Source organism: Hippocampus zosterae, chromosome 18 (assembly GCF_025434085.1).
Source record: "Hippocampus zosterae strain Florida chromosome 18, ASM2543408v3, whole genome shotgun sequence".
NCBI lineage: Eukaryota > Metazoa > Chordata > Actinopteri > Syngnathiformes > Syngnathidae > Hippocampus > Hippocampus zosterae.
The window spans coordinates 15,060,643-15,078,451 of NC_067468.1; the positions used below are offsets into that span (position 1 = coordinate 15,060,643).

A 17,809-nucleotide genomic window follows, 5' to 3' on the forward strand; every position below is an offset into this window, starting at 1 on the left:
AGCACTCAGTCAGATTGAGGTTAAATTCATGATTAACTGCTTTGATTATGAAATCAAGAAAGGAAAACAACATTTTAATAGAGATTGATGTAGCCCCTCTTTTAAATTAAACTCTGGAATATTTTGGATGTCCATGAAACATTTCTACATGTTGTTATATTTATTTATATGGACCATTCCAACAAATGGAATAGATTTGATACATCAAATGTTTGATACATGTATCAAATGACAAAACAATACATTTACATCTTGTTTATATAAGCATGTTCAGGCTCATATTATATTCTGTCAGCTTTAGAATGCCCAAATACTACATGTTTCGTGTTTATTTTCATTGAGGGTTCCAATTTACAACACTAAAGCAATATCGTATCACGTGACCTGTTCCGAGCATCAACACCTGCACGGCGCTCACGTCGGAAGAGGCAGCTCGTGCAGTCCCTGAACGTGTCAAACCGGTCGCGTGGGTTCGCGAGGGCCGGGCAGGTAAGGCTGCGTGGTGGGGGTGGGGGGGGGGAAGAAGGGCGGGTGCCGTGGAGCGTCTCTACAAGCAGGAAGAAGGAAACATGGTGCGCTGACACAACGTCTGGACAACCACACACAGAGCTGATTTTTCCATTTTTTAAAAGTATTTGTGACCACCCGGCAGGAAAAAAACAACTTGTAAGTACAGTTTAGTATCATTTTAAATCGACCTTTTTTAAAATTTGGTCAGTTTCAGGTTGCTGTTGAAGAGTCGCTTGGTTCAAACACCTGGAAGGGAGTGTCAGTGCCTCACCTGAGCGAATGCTCGTGTTCCATTCGGGCTTTACATTTACCCCTCTCAGAACTGGAATTATGTGCAGTTGTAACTGAGCCTAAATAGAAGAAAAACTTCTTATTCCTTTATCACCTATCAAACCAAAAATGGGCTTCCTAAAAACTGGTCCAAACAATACAAATATATTTTTTTCTCCCACACTAATTGTGGGCACTCCTTGTAATAAAGGCACACACTGCTAATGCTAACATTTGATAAGATATTCAAATCAAGTATTCCATTGCACTATTTGGGAATGGTTGCATGTGTTTTTAGCCATACGACACAAGCAAAATCTTTTCCTCGCTGTAAAATTGCACACTAGTACAAAATGCATCTGCAATAATGAATTTAATCTTTTGAAGAAACACAGCACTATGATATGAAATGTCATTTCATTACGTCTATTGAATTTTTTTTTTAGCCTACTGTTCCAAACTGAACAGATACTGTAACTACAAATGAGCACAAGGTAAAAATCAATGCCTCTTTCAAAGAAAGTATTTTGACCTTTTGTGGTATTTAGTTACAACAGTGCATCACCATTTGACATCTGAGAACAATCATCAAATCTTTTCACCCAAATTTCGAATTCATCCTGAATCATGATGAGTTTGCACTTCAAGCAGAACGTGTGCAATTTCTCGGCTACAACATCCCAGCGTTTCCGATTCTTCTTACCAAAACACGCTAGCAGTATTGTGCTAACCGGATAGCGCAAACAACTCGGAAAAGACCATTTTTGTCTTTCACCGTTACTGCGCCCTTGCACCCAAAGGTCATTTTGGAGTGAGTTTGGTTGAGCAGGATTTGGAAAGCCCCGTCAAACACACGTTTGGATGAATGAGAACAGAACCAGGTGAACCAGGTATTCTCTCGGCTTCGATGGCAGTGACATCGCAATTTTTCCTCTAGATGACTAGACAAAAATACCCATGGGTAACCTCCAAAATCTTGCAGCAAGTCTCCCCAGAAGTGTTGAAACTATTACAACTATTTCAACTCTATTGTTTTCCAATTGAATTTCCTGTCTATCATTTTTCAATGTCTCAATACTGTTGTGTTTGCTTCAAAATCATCCGCATCGGCTCGCAATGCCTTCTAATACAAACCTCACAATAGCCCGTGTGATGTTAGTTTCAAAGAATGCTCATTGTATCGCACGAGTCTTCCTTAGTCACAACAAGACGGCGTAATCGACGATCAGAATCTCTTAAAACGGCACCGCGCACACCAAAAATAGATTCGCGTTTTGAAAGCCGTAATCGTCACTTGTTGAACCACTTTAATGATGCAAGGTCCAGGAGAGTGTTTTATCTTAACACAGTTCAGCCACCTGCCCGGGCCCGCTGTTTACCTAAAACAAGCAAAGCGCCAAGGTTTTGATTAGGGAAAACCCGTCTGTGCTTTTCCGCGCAGAGAGCTCATATTGAATATCTCTTTGATTTATGACGAAAAGAAACTACATGGGGTGGCCCGGTAGTCCAGTGGTTAGCACGTCGGCTTCACAGTGCAGAGGTACCGGGTTCGATTCCAGCTCCGGCCTCCCTGTGTGGAGTTTGCATGTTCTCCCCGGGCCTGCGTGGGTTTTCTCCGGGTGCTCTGGTTTCCTCCCACATTCCAAAAATATGCGTGGCAGGCTGATTGGACGCTCTAAATTGTCCCGAGGTGTGAGTGTGAGTGCGAATGGTTGTTCGTCTCTGTGTGCCCTGCGATTGGCTGGCAACCGATTCAGGGTGTCCCCCGCCTACTGCCCGGAGACGGCTGGGATAGGCTCCAGCACCCCCCGCGACCCTAGTGAGGACCAAGCGGTTAGGAAGATGAATGAAAAAAAAGAAACTACATGGCAAACGGTGAATGGACTGATGGAAATAATCAATATAAATCATGAAAATTCTCAAATTTTTCCAACAGGGTTCTCAGCAATAAGTAATCAATATTTATGTCTTGGTTTGAAATTGAATTGAGTTGAAATGATTTCTAATGCAACAAGTACACATAAGTTGATTCATTTGCCTAACCACCAAGTGATGACGGAGACGAGCTATGTTAATATTCATTTCTTACAAATTTCGTTTGTCATTTACGTTCAATTAATTTGTTTATCGATAATGTCTTGAACTCATTAAGACATCGGGAATTTTCACCGCGAGACTTTCCATGACGATCCGGACTAATCTCCACCTGAACGTATCGTATTGTTTTGTGTTTTTTTTGTTATTGTAAAGTGTCCTTGGGTGTCTTGAAAGGTTAAAAATACAATTTATTATTATTATTATTATTATTATAAACACCTTTTCTGTTTGACGAACAAACGAAGGTGATTCCACCCAAATCGTGTCCCGTGCTGTCACGCAGCGTCCATGTCAGCTGGCAAGTGATCCCTTCCTTTTATTTGCTCACTGAGTGGCATCTTTGTGTGTGTGTGTGTGTGTGTGTGTGTGTCACTCTTTGTGCGACGTTTCATTTTTTTTTTCTGCTCTTCGGCGTACCTGCCTGAACGAGAGCTGAGCCCCCCCCCCCCCCCCCCCACTCTCAGGTTTCACTGTCGTCACTACGGTATGCTCTCCTCTGTCCCACTCCGCAGATCACTTACCCCGCCCTCCTTCATTGTTGCCATAGTTACGTCCCTTGGCCAGATACCAGCAAACCTGTTTTCGGAGTCAGCTGATGCCACCGATGAAGTAGTTTTATGTTGTAAAATGATTTTGTACCCGCAGGTCTTATGCCCAGCCACAAAAACCGCCAACAACGCCGTTGCTCCACATTTCTTTATTTTTTGCATTCCTCTTAGTTAGTTATGTCACATGAATGGCACTCTGTTGTCGTGTCTTTGTTTTATTTTTTTTTCCCACATATTAAATGAAGTATCATTGGTGAGGTGTGCGCTTCAAGTGAAGCCATCATTCTCAAACAACGTGGAAATGTTGTTTTTGTCCTCATATGTGGTACGCAGCTCAACTGGATGATTTATAAAAAAAAACTAGCATTTTTCCATCAACATTTGTCCATCTCAGTTGCTTGATACAAAATAGCATGCGGGTATTTGGGCCCCGAATAGAAAATACGCGGGCAGCCCGGTAGTCCAGTGGTTAGCACGTGGGCTTCACAGTGCAGAGGTACCGGGTTCGATTCCAGCTCCGGCCTCCCTGTGTGGAGTTTGCATGTTCTCCCCGGGCCTGCGTGGGTTTTCTCCGGGTGCTCCGGTTTCCTCCCACATTCCAAAAACATGCGTGGCAGGCTGATTGGACGCTCTAAATTGTCCCTAGGTGTGAGTGCGAATGGTTGTTCGTTTCTGTGTGCCCTGTGATTGGCTGGCAACCGGTTCAGGTTGTCCCCCGCCTACTGCCCGAAGACGGCTGGGATAGGCTCCAGCAGCCCTAGTGAGGATCAAGCGGCTCGGAAGATGAATGAATAGAAAATAGGCCACCTTATCCCTCAGTTCCATAGTCCAATTATGACACCCATGTGTCAATCGTAGATTGTAAACGGTGTTGAGCAGGCAGGGCTTATCACCCAAACGCCGTCTCGTTTGCGTCCGCTTGGCGCAAACCAATAGTCGGCCAGAGCGACGATCTTCTGTGTGCTTGAAAAACATATTTTTACGCCTCGCTCATGCGATCGGGCGTTTTTGGCCATGCAAAGAGGGCAGCTTAGCCAATCAAGTTCAGCGAGCCGCCGCTGCTCTTTTTCTACCCTCGACTACTTTCGGATGGGGGGGGGGGCAACAGAGTGTTTGTTTGTTTCCCGGTTGGCACTTGAGAGTTATTACTTGCTTTGGAGCACAACAGCGTTAAGGAATCCGAATCCTTTCTGCTTTGGCAGAGATATCGGCAGTGTCAAAATGACTACGCGCAACGCGGGCACCCACGGGTCGGTGGGGCCCAACGATGAGGTCATGCCGTACAGCGATGACGAGACGGACGATGAGCTGGATGTGAGCACGGATGAGGAAGAGGAGCCGGTGCCGGGGGCCCCGCCTCCCCCCGTGGAAATTCGACCAAGTGGTGAGGCATGCAATCGCTTGGATGACACATTTTTCTTGTTGTCTTCGGGAGAACGTTATCCAAAAATGATGCGGGGAAGAGCTAAAATGTTCTGATTTTGATTCTGTCGCTAGAGGTTGGCTGGAAAGTGAAAGCCAATGACCGAGCGTTCCATCACCTGCCAGAATTTGACAAAAAAGTATTCCTGTGCTACAAGAAGAGCAGATACTCGGTACGTGCACAAATCATGACTCTTGGCCAAGATATTACGAAGAAAAAAGTTGGCTCCATTATTTTTCGAAATGTTCCGCATGGTAATTAGCTTGCGGTATTCAAACCGCCGTGCAAGTCTTTTACTGTCACAAGGTCGTAAAAACCTTTGTCATCACTGTTGTATCGGTATGGAAAGTTCCTCTTCCTGCCTTTTGTACTCAACTTTTTTTTTTTCACTTTTACAGGGCAATGCCATCAAGACGTACAAATACAACGTCTTCACATTCCTTCCCCTCAACTTGTACGAACAGTTCAAGAGGGTCGCCAACATCTACTTCTTGGCTCTGCTCATTCTACAGGTACACATCGACACGGTGGCGGAATTACGGCAAATTATAAAAAAAATAAAATAAAACGAGTGAATCATCGTGTACATCCATTTGGTTTTGTCGTCATAGTGTATTCCGGCCATTACGACTCTGCCTTGGTACACCACTCTGATTCCACTGGTCGTGGTTCTGGGAGTAACTGCCATCAAAGACCTGGTGGACGATCTTGTAAGCGAAGCAGTTTGCCGAGCGCCCCCCCCCCCTCTTCCCACTCAAACAATAGTGGCAATAAATCGAGCTTCGTTTTTGAGACTTCTATTTTCTCAAATGTGCTTATTGTGTTTTAATTCTTGCGGCCCGGTAGTCCAGCGGTTAGCACGTCGGCTTCACAGTGCAGAGGTACCGGGTTCGATTCCAGCTCCGGCCTCCCTGTGTGGAGTTTGCATGTTCTCCCCGGGCCTGCGTGGGTTTTCTCCGGGTGCTCCGGTTTCCTCCCACATTCCAAAAACATGCGTGGCAGGCTGATTGGACGCTCTAAATTGTCCCTAGGTGTGAGTGTGAGTGCGAATGGTTGTTCGTTTCTGTGTGCCCTGCGATTGGCTGGCAACCGATTCAGGGTGTCCCCCGCCTACTGCCCGGAGACAGCTGGGATAGGCTCCAGCACCCCCCGCGACCCTAGTGAGGATCAAGCGGTTAGGAAGATGAATGAATGAATGAATGAATGTTTTAATTCTTGAAGTGACGCGCCCTCTTGCTTGCTTTTACCTTTCAGGCGCGACACAGGATGGACAAGGAGATCAATAATAGGAAATGTGAGGTCCTGCTGGACGGCAGGTCAGAACTCGCTTCCGTTAACTTGGCGTTAACTTTTGGATGCTAGCTGGATATTTAATTGAAGTGTTACGCCCAAGTATGGTTGGTTGTTTGAAATATTGGTTCGCGTTTTTCCTCCAAGCGTTGCTATTTCGTGCATATTCCGTTCCCCTCGCAGATCCAAATATGCTGTTGTTTTCTTCTCTTGACACCTGGCAACAACCTGTTGTTTTTTGTTTTCATTCTTCAGGTTTCAAGAGTCAAAATGGAGACACATCGAGGTCGGAGATGTCGTTCGTCTGAAGAAAAATGATTTTATTCCGGTACGTGTAAATTGGGATAGGCATGAGTGGGGGGTAGGGGGGTGGGGTGTCTGCATCTGCCCTGCGATTGGCTGGCAACCAGTTCAGGGCGTCCACAAAGTGCGCTGGGATTGTCTCCAGCTAATGAGGACGGCCGATCTAGAAAATGGATCTGGATCAATTGATGGCTTTCATTACTTTATCCAAACTGCAATCATCTGTTTTCGGTTTTACATTCATTCAAATAATATTGAATTTTGGTTGCCGGAAATAATCCAGCGTGCTGGCGTATTCTCCGAAACCCACTTCACCACCATTTTGTTCAATTAATTTAATTTTAATTAATTAATAAGAATTCTAATGGGCTCCGACTGCAAAGTGTGTTTTTAAAGACATGTTGTACAACTTGTCCATTGTGTCAGCGTCTTTTGTTTCTTTGTTTTGTTTTGCTCTAGGCGGACCTGTTGCTGTTATCTACCTCAAACCCAAACAGCCTGTGCTACGTGGAAACGGCGGAGCTTGATGGGTGAGTATTATTGGATATTTTATTTAAAAAACAAAAACAAATGCTTCTGCGAAAAAGACGTACTCCTTTCAAGGCACTTTGAGGATTTAAAATGTCAGCAAAGCGATTCAACTCCATTTGATGAATGATACGTTCTTTGTCAACACGTCAAGTAAGACGACTGCAAATATTTCTTTCTTTAACTTTGAGCTATGTGACCTTTTTTTTTTTTTTTGGACAAAGAAAGGAACGCCTCCCCCCCAAAAAAACATTTGGAGTCAAACAACACAAACGGTCTGATAATTTGAAGTAAATGAGCCGATATCTCACTGAGCAGCGATTGCTGGCTAATGATGATGAAAAAATAGTTGAATTTGCATTTTTTTTGTCATGGTTCATAAAAGAATGCAAAACGCTTTACTTTTCGTGAACATTTTTAGTCTTTTTTTTAATGTGAGTTTTGGTTTGCAACAGTCAAATTTTTTTTTTTACCTGTTTTCTTGTGTTTTTTTTTTTTTTTCAGGGAAACCAACCTAAAGTTCAAGATGGGACTTCGAGTAACTGATGAAAGGCTGCAGGAGGAACGTCAAATGGCTCAGTTTGATGGTAATTCTGCCTATTTTTAAAAAATTTTGTGGTTTTTAAGTATACTATAATGTTAATTTCAATTAGCTTTTTATTGATGAAATATGCATTTTTTTTAAATAAGAGGAATGTAAAATAATTGGCTTGCAGTGTGTTTATTTCTTGACGTTTGATTTTAAATAATAGCTTTTCCCTAAAACACACTTAACACACAGGACTATTTGTTTTGATGCCATTTTTTTTTTTGTAGCACTGATTGAGTGCGAGGAGCCCAACAACCGCCTGGACAAATTCACAGGGGTGATGCACTGGAATACGGAACGCTATCCGCTGGACTTGGATAACATGCTGCTCCGAGGCTGCAAGATCAGAAACACGGAAAATTGTCACGGAGTTGTTATTTTTGCAGGTTTGAATGTCGCGCCGCGAGATCAATCGACCACCCGTTAAACTTCGGTTTTGACACGAGAACGTTTCACGAGCTTGAATATGCGTCAAATATGCGTTTGTGCCGAGGAGTCGCCAAAGTTCATTATTTTCCTCACTTTTTTTTTTCTTTCTTATTCTTGGCCTTTCTATTTTTCCTCTGAAGGTGCTGATACAAAAATAATGAGAAATGGCGGCAAGTCACGGTTCAAGAGGACCAAGATTGACGAGCTGATGAACTACATGGTCTACACTGTGAGTTCCAGTCATGGCTGAGTTTCCGATTTTGATCCAGTCAGACATGGTGTGCTATCTAGGCATGGACGTAGTTATCGATGAAATGAAGATGGGGGGGAACTTACCCTCCAGATTCAGGTCAAATGTGGTTTTTGTTTGATTTATCGCACGATAGATCTTTGTCCTCCTGATCCTGGTGGCAGCAGGACTTGCCATTGGTCACAGCTTCTGGTACGAGGAAGTCGGGTCCAACGCCTGGTATCTGTATGACGGAAGAGAGGACAGCACCTCCTACAGAGGATTCCTCAGCTTCTGGGGCTACCTCATTGTTCTCAACACCATGGTGCCTATTTCGCTCTATGTCAGGTTAGTCAAAAGAATGAATGCCAAACACCTTGAGCCTTGTCCATGTTGGCCATGAGAAGAGGAAAGTTTCATGGCGATATAAGATTAAGATTAAGATTAAGATAACCTTTATTAGTCTCGCAATGGAGAAATTCCAGATTCACAGCAGCAAAGTTATGAAAGGAAGAAGCAGAACAACAAAAAAATAGGAGCTGCTGGAAAGGCAGCCACTCTCGCGGCGGCATTTTGAAGTCAAAAATAACAAAAATAACACAAGACAACACATAGGACAGAGACAGTCGTGCAATCTTCACCACTTTTCCGCATACACTTTGTTGTCTGAAGCAGTTATAGATGAAAGAGGAGAGGATCAAAGTGTCCTTTCACCAGTGGATCAGAGACATCATGCTGAAAAATGTGCACACGTCTGCTACAAGCAAAGTTTTGAAAGCAAACACGAAGCTGTAGCGTCCATTGACGAAAAGAGATTAGTTCACTTCTCCTGTCCCACATAATCCGCTTCAAACTCCAAGCCGCGACTCCCAGCTCCAAATCCGCATCGGCACTCCGCGCCAACGCTCCTTTCTTCTCATCGTCAGCTCCTCAAGACCTCCATAGGAACCCAAGTTTTTGTTCCCCGTAAACGCGTATCGTTCTCGTTCTAAATTATCCCTCGGTGTGATTTGTAGTACATGGGATGAGTAAGTAAGTCTTTTGTTTTGTCTTTGGGATCTCCATAACCGCCTGCGACGAGTCTCCCACCAGGGTTGATTTCATGTCAGAGTTCCAAGCGCTGCAGTAAATTCTCGCTGAGCCCAAAGTTAAACAAACCGATGGCTAAAACCGTTCTTTGGTCGCTCCCTGTTCAGCGTGGAGGTAATCCGTCTCGGCCAGAGTAAGTTCATCAACTGGGACCTGCAGATGTACTACGCAGAGAAAGACACACCGGCAAAGGTACAATCCAACAATCGTAAGCATATCGGGACACGGTTTTTGCCTCAAAATGACTGAAATTACGCAAACGCTTGGGATTAGTTTTGCTTTCCTGCGCTTCGGGAGTGACGACCCCCCTCTCTGATCCAATTCTTGCCAGGCTCGAACCACCACCCTGAACGAGCAGCTCGGACAGATCGAATACATTTTCTCGGACAAGACGGGAACGCTGACGCAAAACATCATGCAGTTCAAAAAGTGCACTATCGCCGGGCACAGCTACGGTAAGCGTCATTGGCGTTACGCTTTTGCGGTCAAATGTACGTCCCTGAAAATGATCGCGAGTGGAAATGTCGCCTTATTCGCCACAGGTGACCCAACCACCGCTGAAGGAGTGCGTCTGGACCGCGGAAAGGTAGTGCCAGTTGCGATCGTTCTGTTCACCATGACGTCGGCGTCTGGAAACGAATCCGGCCGCACTCGTCACCTCTGCTCTCTCGTCAAAGCCGGTGGACTGGAGCTGGAATCGCTACGCCGACAAAAAGTTCCAATTCGTGGACAATTCCCTTGTTGCCTGTTTGCGGTCCAAGAAGGATAAAGAAGCCGTGGAGTTCTTCAGACTCCTCTCCCTTTGTCACACCGTCATGGTGGAAAGCAAGGAAGGTAAATGAAACCTTGTTCAACGATTCCAATTTCAGATTCTGGATCAAATTTGTCCCCGCCCCTTTTTAGGTGAACTGGTGTACCAAGCGGCGTCACCGGATGAAGGCGCACTCGTGACGGCGGCTCGGAACTTTGGCTTTGTCTTTCTTTCCCGAACGCAGGACACCATCACCATCCGGGAGATGGAACAAGAGAACACCTACGAGATGTTGGCGCTGCTGGACTTCAACTCTGACCGCAAACGCATGTCCATCATCCGTAGGAATACCCGCGCAACGCCGCCATTTTGATGTTGTCGCGCGAAGCCCTAGCGCTTTTCAATCATCTTCGAATCAATCTCTCGCCTCCTCAGTGAAGTTTCCGGATGGTCGAATCCGTCTTTACTGCAAAGGAGCCGACACGGTCATCTACCAGCGACTTTCGCCCAATTCCAAGCACAGGGAGTTGACGCAATCTGCTTTGGATGTGAGTCCCAGCGTCCTTTTGTTTGGCTCAACTCTGATTTGAAGGAATTACCGTACATGTATCTTCCGTCTAATATGGAGTTCGTGAAATTCTTTTGGGGACTGTGCTCTTTCTCCCCCCCCACCCCCTGTAGAAATTTGCCAACGAGACCTTGCGAACACTGTGCTTGTGCTACAAAGACATCAGCAGCAGCGAGTACGAGGCCTGGTCCAGGAAACACATGGAGGCTCAGGTGACCATGGTCGACAGAGAGGCGGCCCTCGATCAAGTGTATGAAATGATTGAGAAAAACCTCATGGTAAGCGGAAAAACGCCGCACGTTATACACTCCGTCTTTTCAGCCTTTCCCACTTTTGGGATACATTTGCTGACTGAATGTATTCGGAGATGAAGTAGGGATGCCACAGGGGTCTGTAACAAGGTCCATTGTTTTTAATTTTTATTATTATTATGCTGTCAGGCTGCTGACTAAAAATAACAACAATAATAATAATAATAATAATTAAATGATGCCATGTGTGTGATGTGAAAAACAATTGTAAATAGCACTGCGATGTATCCATTTTGTATTTATATTGCACTTAATTACTTAATTTCTACCCACATTCTTGCTGCTGGAGGCTGTAAATTTCCCCAGTGTGGGACAAATAAAGGATATCTTATTCATTCATTCATTCATTCATCTTCCGTACCGCTTGATCCTCACTAGGGTCGCGGGGGGCGCTGGAGCCCATCCCAGCCGTCTCTGGGCATTAGGCGGGGGACACCCTGAATCGGTTGCCAGCCAATCGCAGGGCACACATAGACGAACAACCATCCACACTCACACTCACACCTAGGGACAATTTAGAATGTTCAATCAGCCTGCCATGCATGTTTTTGGAATGTGGGAGGAAACCGGAGCACCCGGAGAAAACCCACGCAGGCCCGGGGAGAACATGCAAACTCCACACAGGGAGGCCGGAGCTGGAATCGAACCCGGTACCTCTGCACTGCAAAGCCGACGTGCTAACCACTGGACTACCAGGCCGCCGGATATCTTATCATATTATTTTTTTTAATGTCAATAACTTTGCCTTTCCATGCAGCTGATTGGAGCAACGGCCATCGAAGACAAACTGCAAGAAGGAGTACCGGAAACCATCGCCAAACTGGCCAAGGCGGACATCAAGATCTGGGTTTTGACTGGAGATAAGAAAGGTAGAAACTCAGTCAGACGACATCCAAGCGATCGAAGGTTATGCACAAATCGCACCGCGGAAACGAGAAGGAGAATGTATTTGTTTGTGTGGCGATTGTGTTTTCTTTGTTCTAGTTGTTTATCTTGTCTACTTGCAGAAACTGCGGAGAACATTGGATTTTCCTGCTCCCTTTTGACGGAAGATATGCACCTTCACTACGGAGAGGACGTCAAGTGAGTTGATTCCCATGAAATTTCTCGCCGCGCGCTGGGTCAAATGTGAAAACGTTCATTTACTGTGATATTTAAAACGCGCTTCGGAGAACTTCCTCGCTTTGTACGCCGTAGTATCGGTCGTTGTAGGCCGGTGTCTGGGACTCGTTGTCAGGCTGGATTAATTGATCTGTTTGTCACCAGTGAGAAGCTGAGCCTCCGTCAGGCCAAGAGGAGACGTGAGCCTCCGACTGAGAGCCGAGGAAAAAAGAAACCCGCAGAGCCATTTTTCCCTGAGCCAGGCAAAAATGCACTCATTATCACTGGAGGTTGGCTGGTAAGTTAGGGGGGCGGGGCTTCTTCTAAGTAAATCAGATGATTACATAATACTGACTTTAGGTCTCGGAAAAGGAATGTCACGTGTAATATAAAGACTCTCAATTGTTTATAATGGCCGAAGAAGTGTTGGGAACCAAACAACAAAATTTTTTTCCTTTTTTTTTTTTTTTTTCCCAGAACGAGATTCTGTATGAAAAGAAGAAGAAACGCCGCCGTTTGCGTCTTCGTCGTCTGGGAAAGCGGCCGCCTCCCACCAACCCTCAGGATGGACAGCCAATGAACGAATGGGAGAAAGAGATGAGACAGGTTGGGAAGGAAAAAAAAAAAAAAGAATCGTCGAAGGCAGTCTCGAAATGCTTTTCGGGACGACAACCGCAAATCCGCTTTCCTTTCCAGATCGACTTTGTGGACATGGCGTGCGAGTGCGAATCGGTGATTTGCTGTCGCGTCACACCGAAGCAGAAAGCCAATGTGGTCAGTTTGGTGAAGAAGTATAAGAAGGCGGTGACGTTGTCCATCGGCGACGGGGCCAACGATGTCAACATGATCAAGAGTACGAATGCCGATATCTGCTACTTCACATTTCACAGTGGACGGGGGGGGGGGGACGAGCATGACTGCAAATGGACGGCCTGTTTTACGAGTTTCACCTAAACAAAAACGTGCCACGTGACCCCCGAATCACTTTCATGGAACTTCACACAACCGACATCTTCAAAATGTTGTACGCCTACAAAAATAATTGCTTTGATGTTCAACTTTTGCGCCGTTCCCCCATTTGCCCCTTCCTCCAGCCGCAGACATCGGCGTTGGCATCAGCGGTCAAGAAGGGATGCAGGCTGTGATGTCCAGCGACTTTGCTTTTGCTCAGTTCCGTTATTTGCAACGACTCCTGCTCGTGCACGGCCGCTGGTCTTACATCAGAATGTGCAAGTTTCTTCGCTTCTTCTTCTTCAAGAACTTTGCCTTCACATTGGTCCATTTCTGGTACTCTTTCTTCAGCGGATATTCCGCACAGGTCAGCGATAAATTCCAAGTGATGCCGTCGCAGGCCCTGCATGACGTTTAAAATGTAAATTTTTCTTTTTTTTTTTTTTTTTTTGTAGGTGGCCTACGAGGACTGGTTCATCACGCTCTACAATCTTTTTTACAGCAGCTTACCTGTTCTTCTCGTTGGACTGCTTGACCAGGTAACAACAAATGACAAAAGATCAGCTCACATGTTGTGATGAGATCTGAAAATCTTTCTAGAAATTGCGTTTTAGCTCCGAAATGAAAAGTTGACTCATTTAAGCGGCACAGTTTACGTTGCAATTTGGAACAATGCACCAATTTCCACCGCGGGGTGTGTAAGCTATGCAAATAGACTGACGTCATGTTAGCGTGACTCTGCGTAACGCGTGAATAGAAGGCGTCTGACTGTACCGCGTGCCTTCCATCACCATTCCTGTTGACGCACAAAAGAGAAATGTTTTCTTTTCACCAAGTCAATAAATGTCTAACTTTCGGCTCGGACGTTGTCAATTTATGAGGCGAACTGAACAGCTCCCGTTTGTGCGGCTGAATCGTGAAATCAATCTGAAGATCTTCAAGTGATTTTTGTCTTCCGTTTCCAGGACGTGAATGACAGACTGAGCCTTAAATTTCCCAAGCTGTATCTGCCGGGTCAGCAGGGGCTGCTGTTCAACTACAAGAACTTCTTCATCAGCTTGTTCCACGGCATCTTCGTCTCCCTCATCATCTTCTTCATTCCTTACGGGGCCTTCCTGCAAACTATGGGGCAAGATGGAGAAGCCCCCTCGGATTACCAGTCTTTTGCCGTCGTCACCGCCTCCTCGCTGATTTTCACCGTCAACCTTCAGGTGAGTCGCTCGCTAATCGTCGACTTTGATGTCCTCGTTTTTAAACGTACTGGTTGTTTCATTGTCCGTTAAGCGCCATGTCGTGATGTGACGAGAGATGGATTTACTTCATTCTCGGTGCTTTTAGATCTCCCTGGATACCTCCTACTGGACCTTTGTCAACTGTTTTGCCGTTTTGGGAAGCATAGCCATCTACTTTGGCATTATGTTTGACCTTCACAGTGCTGGAATTCACGTCATCTTTCCACGTCATTTTACCTTCACAGGTCAGTTGGTCATTTAGCACCTTCCTTGTCAGTCCACAGTTCAGTGTAAAAAAAAAAATCTATATAGATACAGGATATATATTTTCATATGCAAAGAGTCTTTGTTTTTCATCACTAACCACGTGACCGCTGTTACTTTTCCGATAGGGGCAGCAGCAAATGCTCTCCGCCAGCCTTACTTGTGGTTAACCATCATCCTCACGGTGGGAATCAGCCTACTGCCCGTCATCTGCATCCAGTTCCTCCATAAAATCATCTTTCCTTCTGTAGGAGATAAGGTAAGGTTACCGAAGGTCAAGCTCGCAGGTCTTGACTGACTGGTTTGATCAATCAAAGTCACGTCTGAGCTGTAGTTGTATAACCTTCCCCCCCGCCCCCACCCCCATCTGTCCGAAGATCCAGAGAAACAGGAAGAGGTACGAGTTGGAAATGCAACAGGAAGCGAGGAAAAGAGCACCGGCCTTCCAACGCGGCCTGCGTTCCCGCCGCTCTGGCTACGCCTTCTCCCATTCCAGAGGCTTTGCAGAACTCATTGCTTCTGGACGGAGCATTCGGAGGCGCCCGCTGTCCCGGATTGGACACCACGGCAGCATCAGGGAGGAAAGAGCGGAGAACATTTGATGCTTGGAGAACTGGAGACTGGTGAACTGACACTGTGGGTCGGATTCCCTTTTTCTGGAAACACCAACTGAAGTGGAACAATCGGCTGAGGTGCTCAAGATCGGTAACTCGGCAGAGAAAAAGGACGTTATCAAAGTTGAGGGATATTTTCAAATCGAGGTCGAAGTGCTTTTGAAAGTGACAGAAGAACTGAGGCACTTCCGTCTATGCAAAGACTCGATTATGCAAAACCAAAGAGAAACTGACGTTTTTGCTCATGCGCCGTGGCTCACGATGTCATTTATTTAACTCAGGGTTTTTAATACAAAACAAACAAAAAGCTTTATTTTTTTTAAAAGGTTAGTTGACCCCACCAGGCCCAACTTTCCCTCCTGTCCACACCACTGCAGCTTGTGTGGCTTCAGGTCCATCGTGCACTTGAAATCAATATTTTCTATTCTATTTTTATCGCTGTCATTTCTAATTACATTGATCCATCCTTTTTTTTTTCTCCTGTCGAAATTCAAAACGGATCCCATTTTATTTTAAAAACACTTTTAAAGTTTTATTTTGAATAACGGAGGGATGTTACGATGTCGGCGTATGCGAGGCGGCTTGTGGTAAAGTGTGTCATTAAATATAAACGGTGAAGTGAATATTGTTTCCCCTCTCCTGAATCAGACGGCTTATTGCAGTGACTTATTTTGTCAATTCATTTTTGTTTCAACCAAAATCTTTCAATACAGTTTTTATCCTAAATTGCTTGCCTTAAAAAATATCCCCCACCCAATCCTGACGATAAATTATCTTGATCATCTTTCCTTCTTGTTTGTTTACATCAAAATGTCAATTTATTTATCAGTCTGCCACACACTTCTAAGACAAAACAGAGACTTTGTTGTTCTTTTACTCTTTTCAGATGCGTTTTTATGACTAGAACAGAGGCAGTGGACCCAGAAATGTTCATGTGGTTGTTGGGTTGAGTTGATGACATTTTATCATAGCATTGTTAATAAAAGCCAAGGGTATACGTATCAATGCGAAACAACCTCTCTCTTTTTTTTCTCGGCTCATTGCGTGTGCAAAATGTATTTGTTTGTATTCCACTTAAATTGTTCGCAGGGCAGTTGAAGTCTCCAACCTTGAACGGATCAATCACGGGAATGACGCATCTACGTTGTGGAGGCAATTATTCACACCCTCACTCGTGCTTATTGCCATATTAGTTGCTTTTAGTTTCATGCAGTGGCGTTCCGTAAGGGCCAGCAAGGCCTTCTCTGCTGGCCTAAACATTCTCAGAAAAGTAAATTTAATACATTTACTTTTCTGAGAATAACATTAATTTGTTATTTTAATTTTGTAGATATGTAAACAAAATTATTCTCTGTATTCTTTACGTCATATTATTTCCACTTAGTCGAGTGGCTTTCAATGCTACTTAAAATAACATTGACTCAATAAAAAACTTATTTATTATGGTAGAGTTTTTAACCAATCATATTTCAGATAGCTTGTGTTGCCAGGGAAACTAATCTTGCTCGGGGCCTTCGGATTAAACGGAGCAGGCTCCTGTGCGCTGTAAATGAACGGGCACAGTCGGTTTGCAATAGCCAATCAGATCACAAGTCTGCGTACCAGGGCCAGCTAGAAGGGCTTGCGTCATAGGTGCATGCTTTCCAAGTCTCCCTGTTGCAACACACCTGATTCAAATGAACAGATGAACAAATCGTTCATTTGAATCTGGTGTGTTGCAACAGGGAGACTTGGGAAAACATGCAGGGCAGCGGCCCTCCAGGACCTGAGTTTGACACCTATGGTTTACGTCGACACTGGACATGCACGTTCGGTGATTGGATTAGCGCCTGCTAGAGAGAGCTGTTGCTGCATTTTGACCCAAAATGGCCGAAGGAGAAGACGTTGGTCTGGTTGCAGGACTACTTTCCACACAATTTTCAAGACGGACCTTCCACTGGATTTACCAATTTAAGTTGGTTTACCAAGGCAGCAAGGAAACATCAGAGCACGGCTGGGCACTTACAAGCTACGGTGCGTTTAAAAACGTTTGGGGACAGACACTCGCGTAGATCTGCAGCTCAGTGAACAGGCACTACTTTGGTGAGTAAATGAATTTTATTTTACATTTCCTCTTGTTATTTTATTTCGTTAGTATTAATGATAAAGAAATAAAATGACAGATACAAAAATGTATCAAATAAATCAGCTCACCTGCAATTTATAATGGCGCATTGTAGTCAGCTTTGTGCACCAAAATTGGTTCAATCTCAGCTTGTTTATGATCACACAGCGTAATTTGGGTGGCATTTTATTTAGTATTTTTTTTATCTTTATTTTTGACTATCTGTAAATTTAGTTTCCTGCTCTTAATTGTGAATGCACACTTGGTGGTTTTAAATGCTCCTGAAATTAAGTGCTGCCTGACGAGCCTATATTGTGTTAATGTACGTGACGTCACTGAAGGTCTAAGATTTGAAATGCACGGCCCGCCACTGGTTTTATGTATTTTAGTTTGGCAGTTCAAATTAGATCCTCTGGGAGTCACTGCAAGACAATGACGACAGCACGACGTATGAATGAAGTGATGGCATCAAAACAAGCAGTATGAGAGAGAGCATGATTAAATCGTGATGTGTGCTGATAAACCTAAACCCGAAACAAAAATTGCTACCTCTCACAAGTGCGCTCGAGGTCTCAGCCTACAAGCTCCTAATTTGTCGCGTAGTGAGT

At 44.7% G+C, this 17,809-nt stretch overlaps 1 protein-coding gene across 2 annotated transcripts; it reads left to right on the plus strand.

The window, feature by feature from the left end:
- Positions 1–528: 528 nt before the first annotated feature.
- Positions 529–16,102, plus strand: LOC127591163 (phospholipid-transporting ATPase IC-like). Of its 2 annotated transcripts, XR_007959833.1 has the most exons (31): positions 529–666; positions 4,630–4,809; positions 4,923–5,020; positions 5,247–5,360; positions 5,460–5,558; positions 6,103–6,164; positions 6,394–6,466; positions 6,901–6,971; positions 7,474–7,556; positions 7,786–7,944; positions 8,128–8,216; positions 8,374–8,564; positions 9,413–9,497; positions 9,637–9,760; positions 9,848–9,891; positions 9,983–10,139; positions 10,209–10,397; positions 10,492–10,604; positions 10,738–10,902; positions 11,693–11,804; positions 11,943–12,018; positions 12,202–12,334; positions 12,514–12,642; positions 12,733–12,889; positions 13,131–13,354; positions 13,443–13,526; positions 13,953–14,198; positions 14,326–14,464; positions 14,612–14,742; positions 14,861–15,964; positions 16,013–16,102. XR_007959833.1 is itself a non-coding variant. In XM_052050989.1 (30 exons), the coding sequence occupies exons 2-30, from the start codon at positions 4,647–4,649 to the stop codon at positions 15,083–15,085; spliced, it is 3,735 nt and encodes a 1,244-aa protein (XP_051906949.1). In that variant the 5' UTR covers positions 529–666; positions 4,630–4,646; the 3' UTR covers positions 15,086–16,102. The 2 variants fall into 2 exon arrangements, 1 of the variants encoding a protein (XP_051906949.1); XM_052050989.1 differs by having other exon boundaries at positions 14,861–16,102.
- The last annotated feature ends 1,707 nt before the right edge of the window (positions 16,103–17,809 follow it).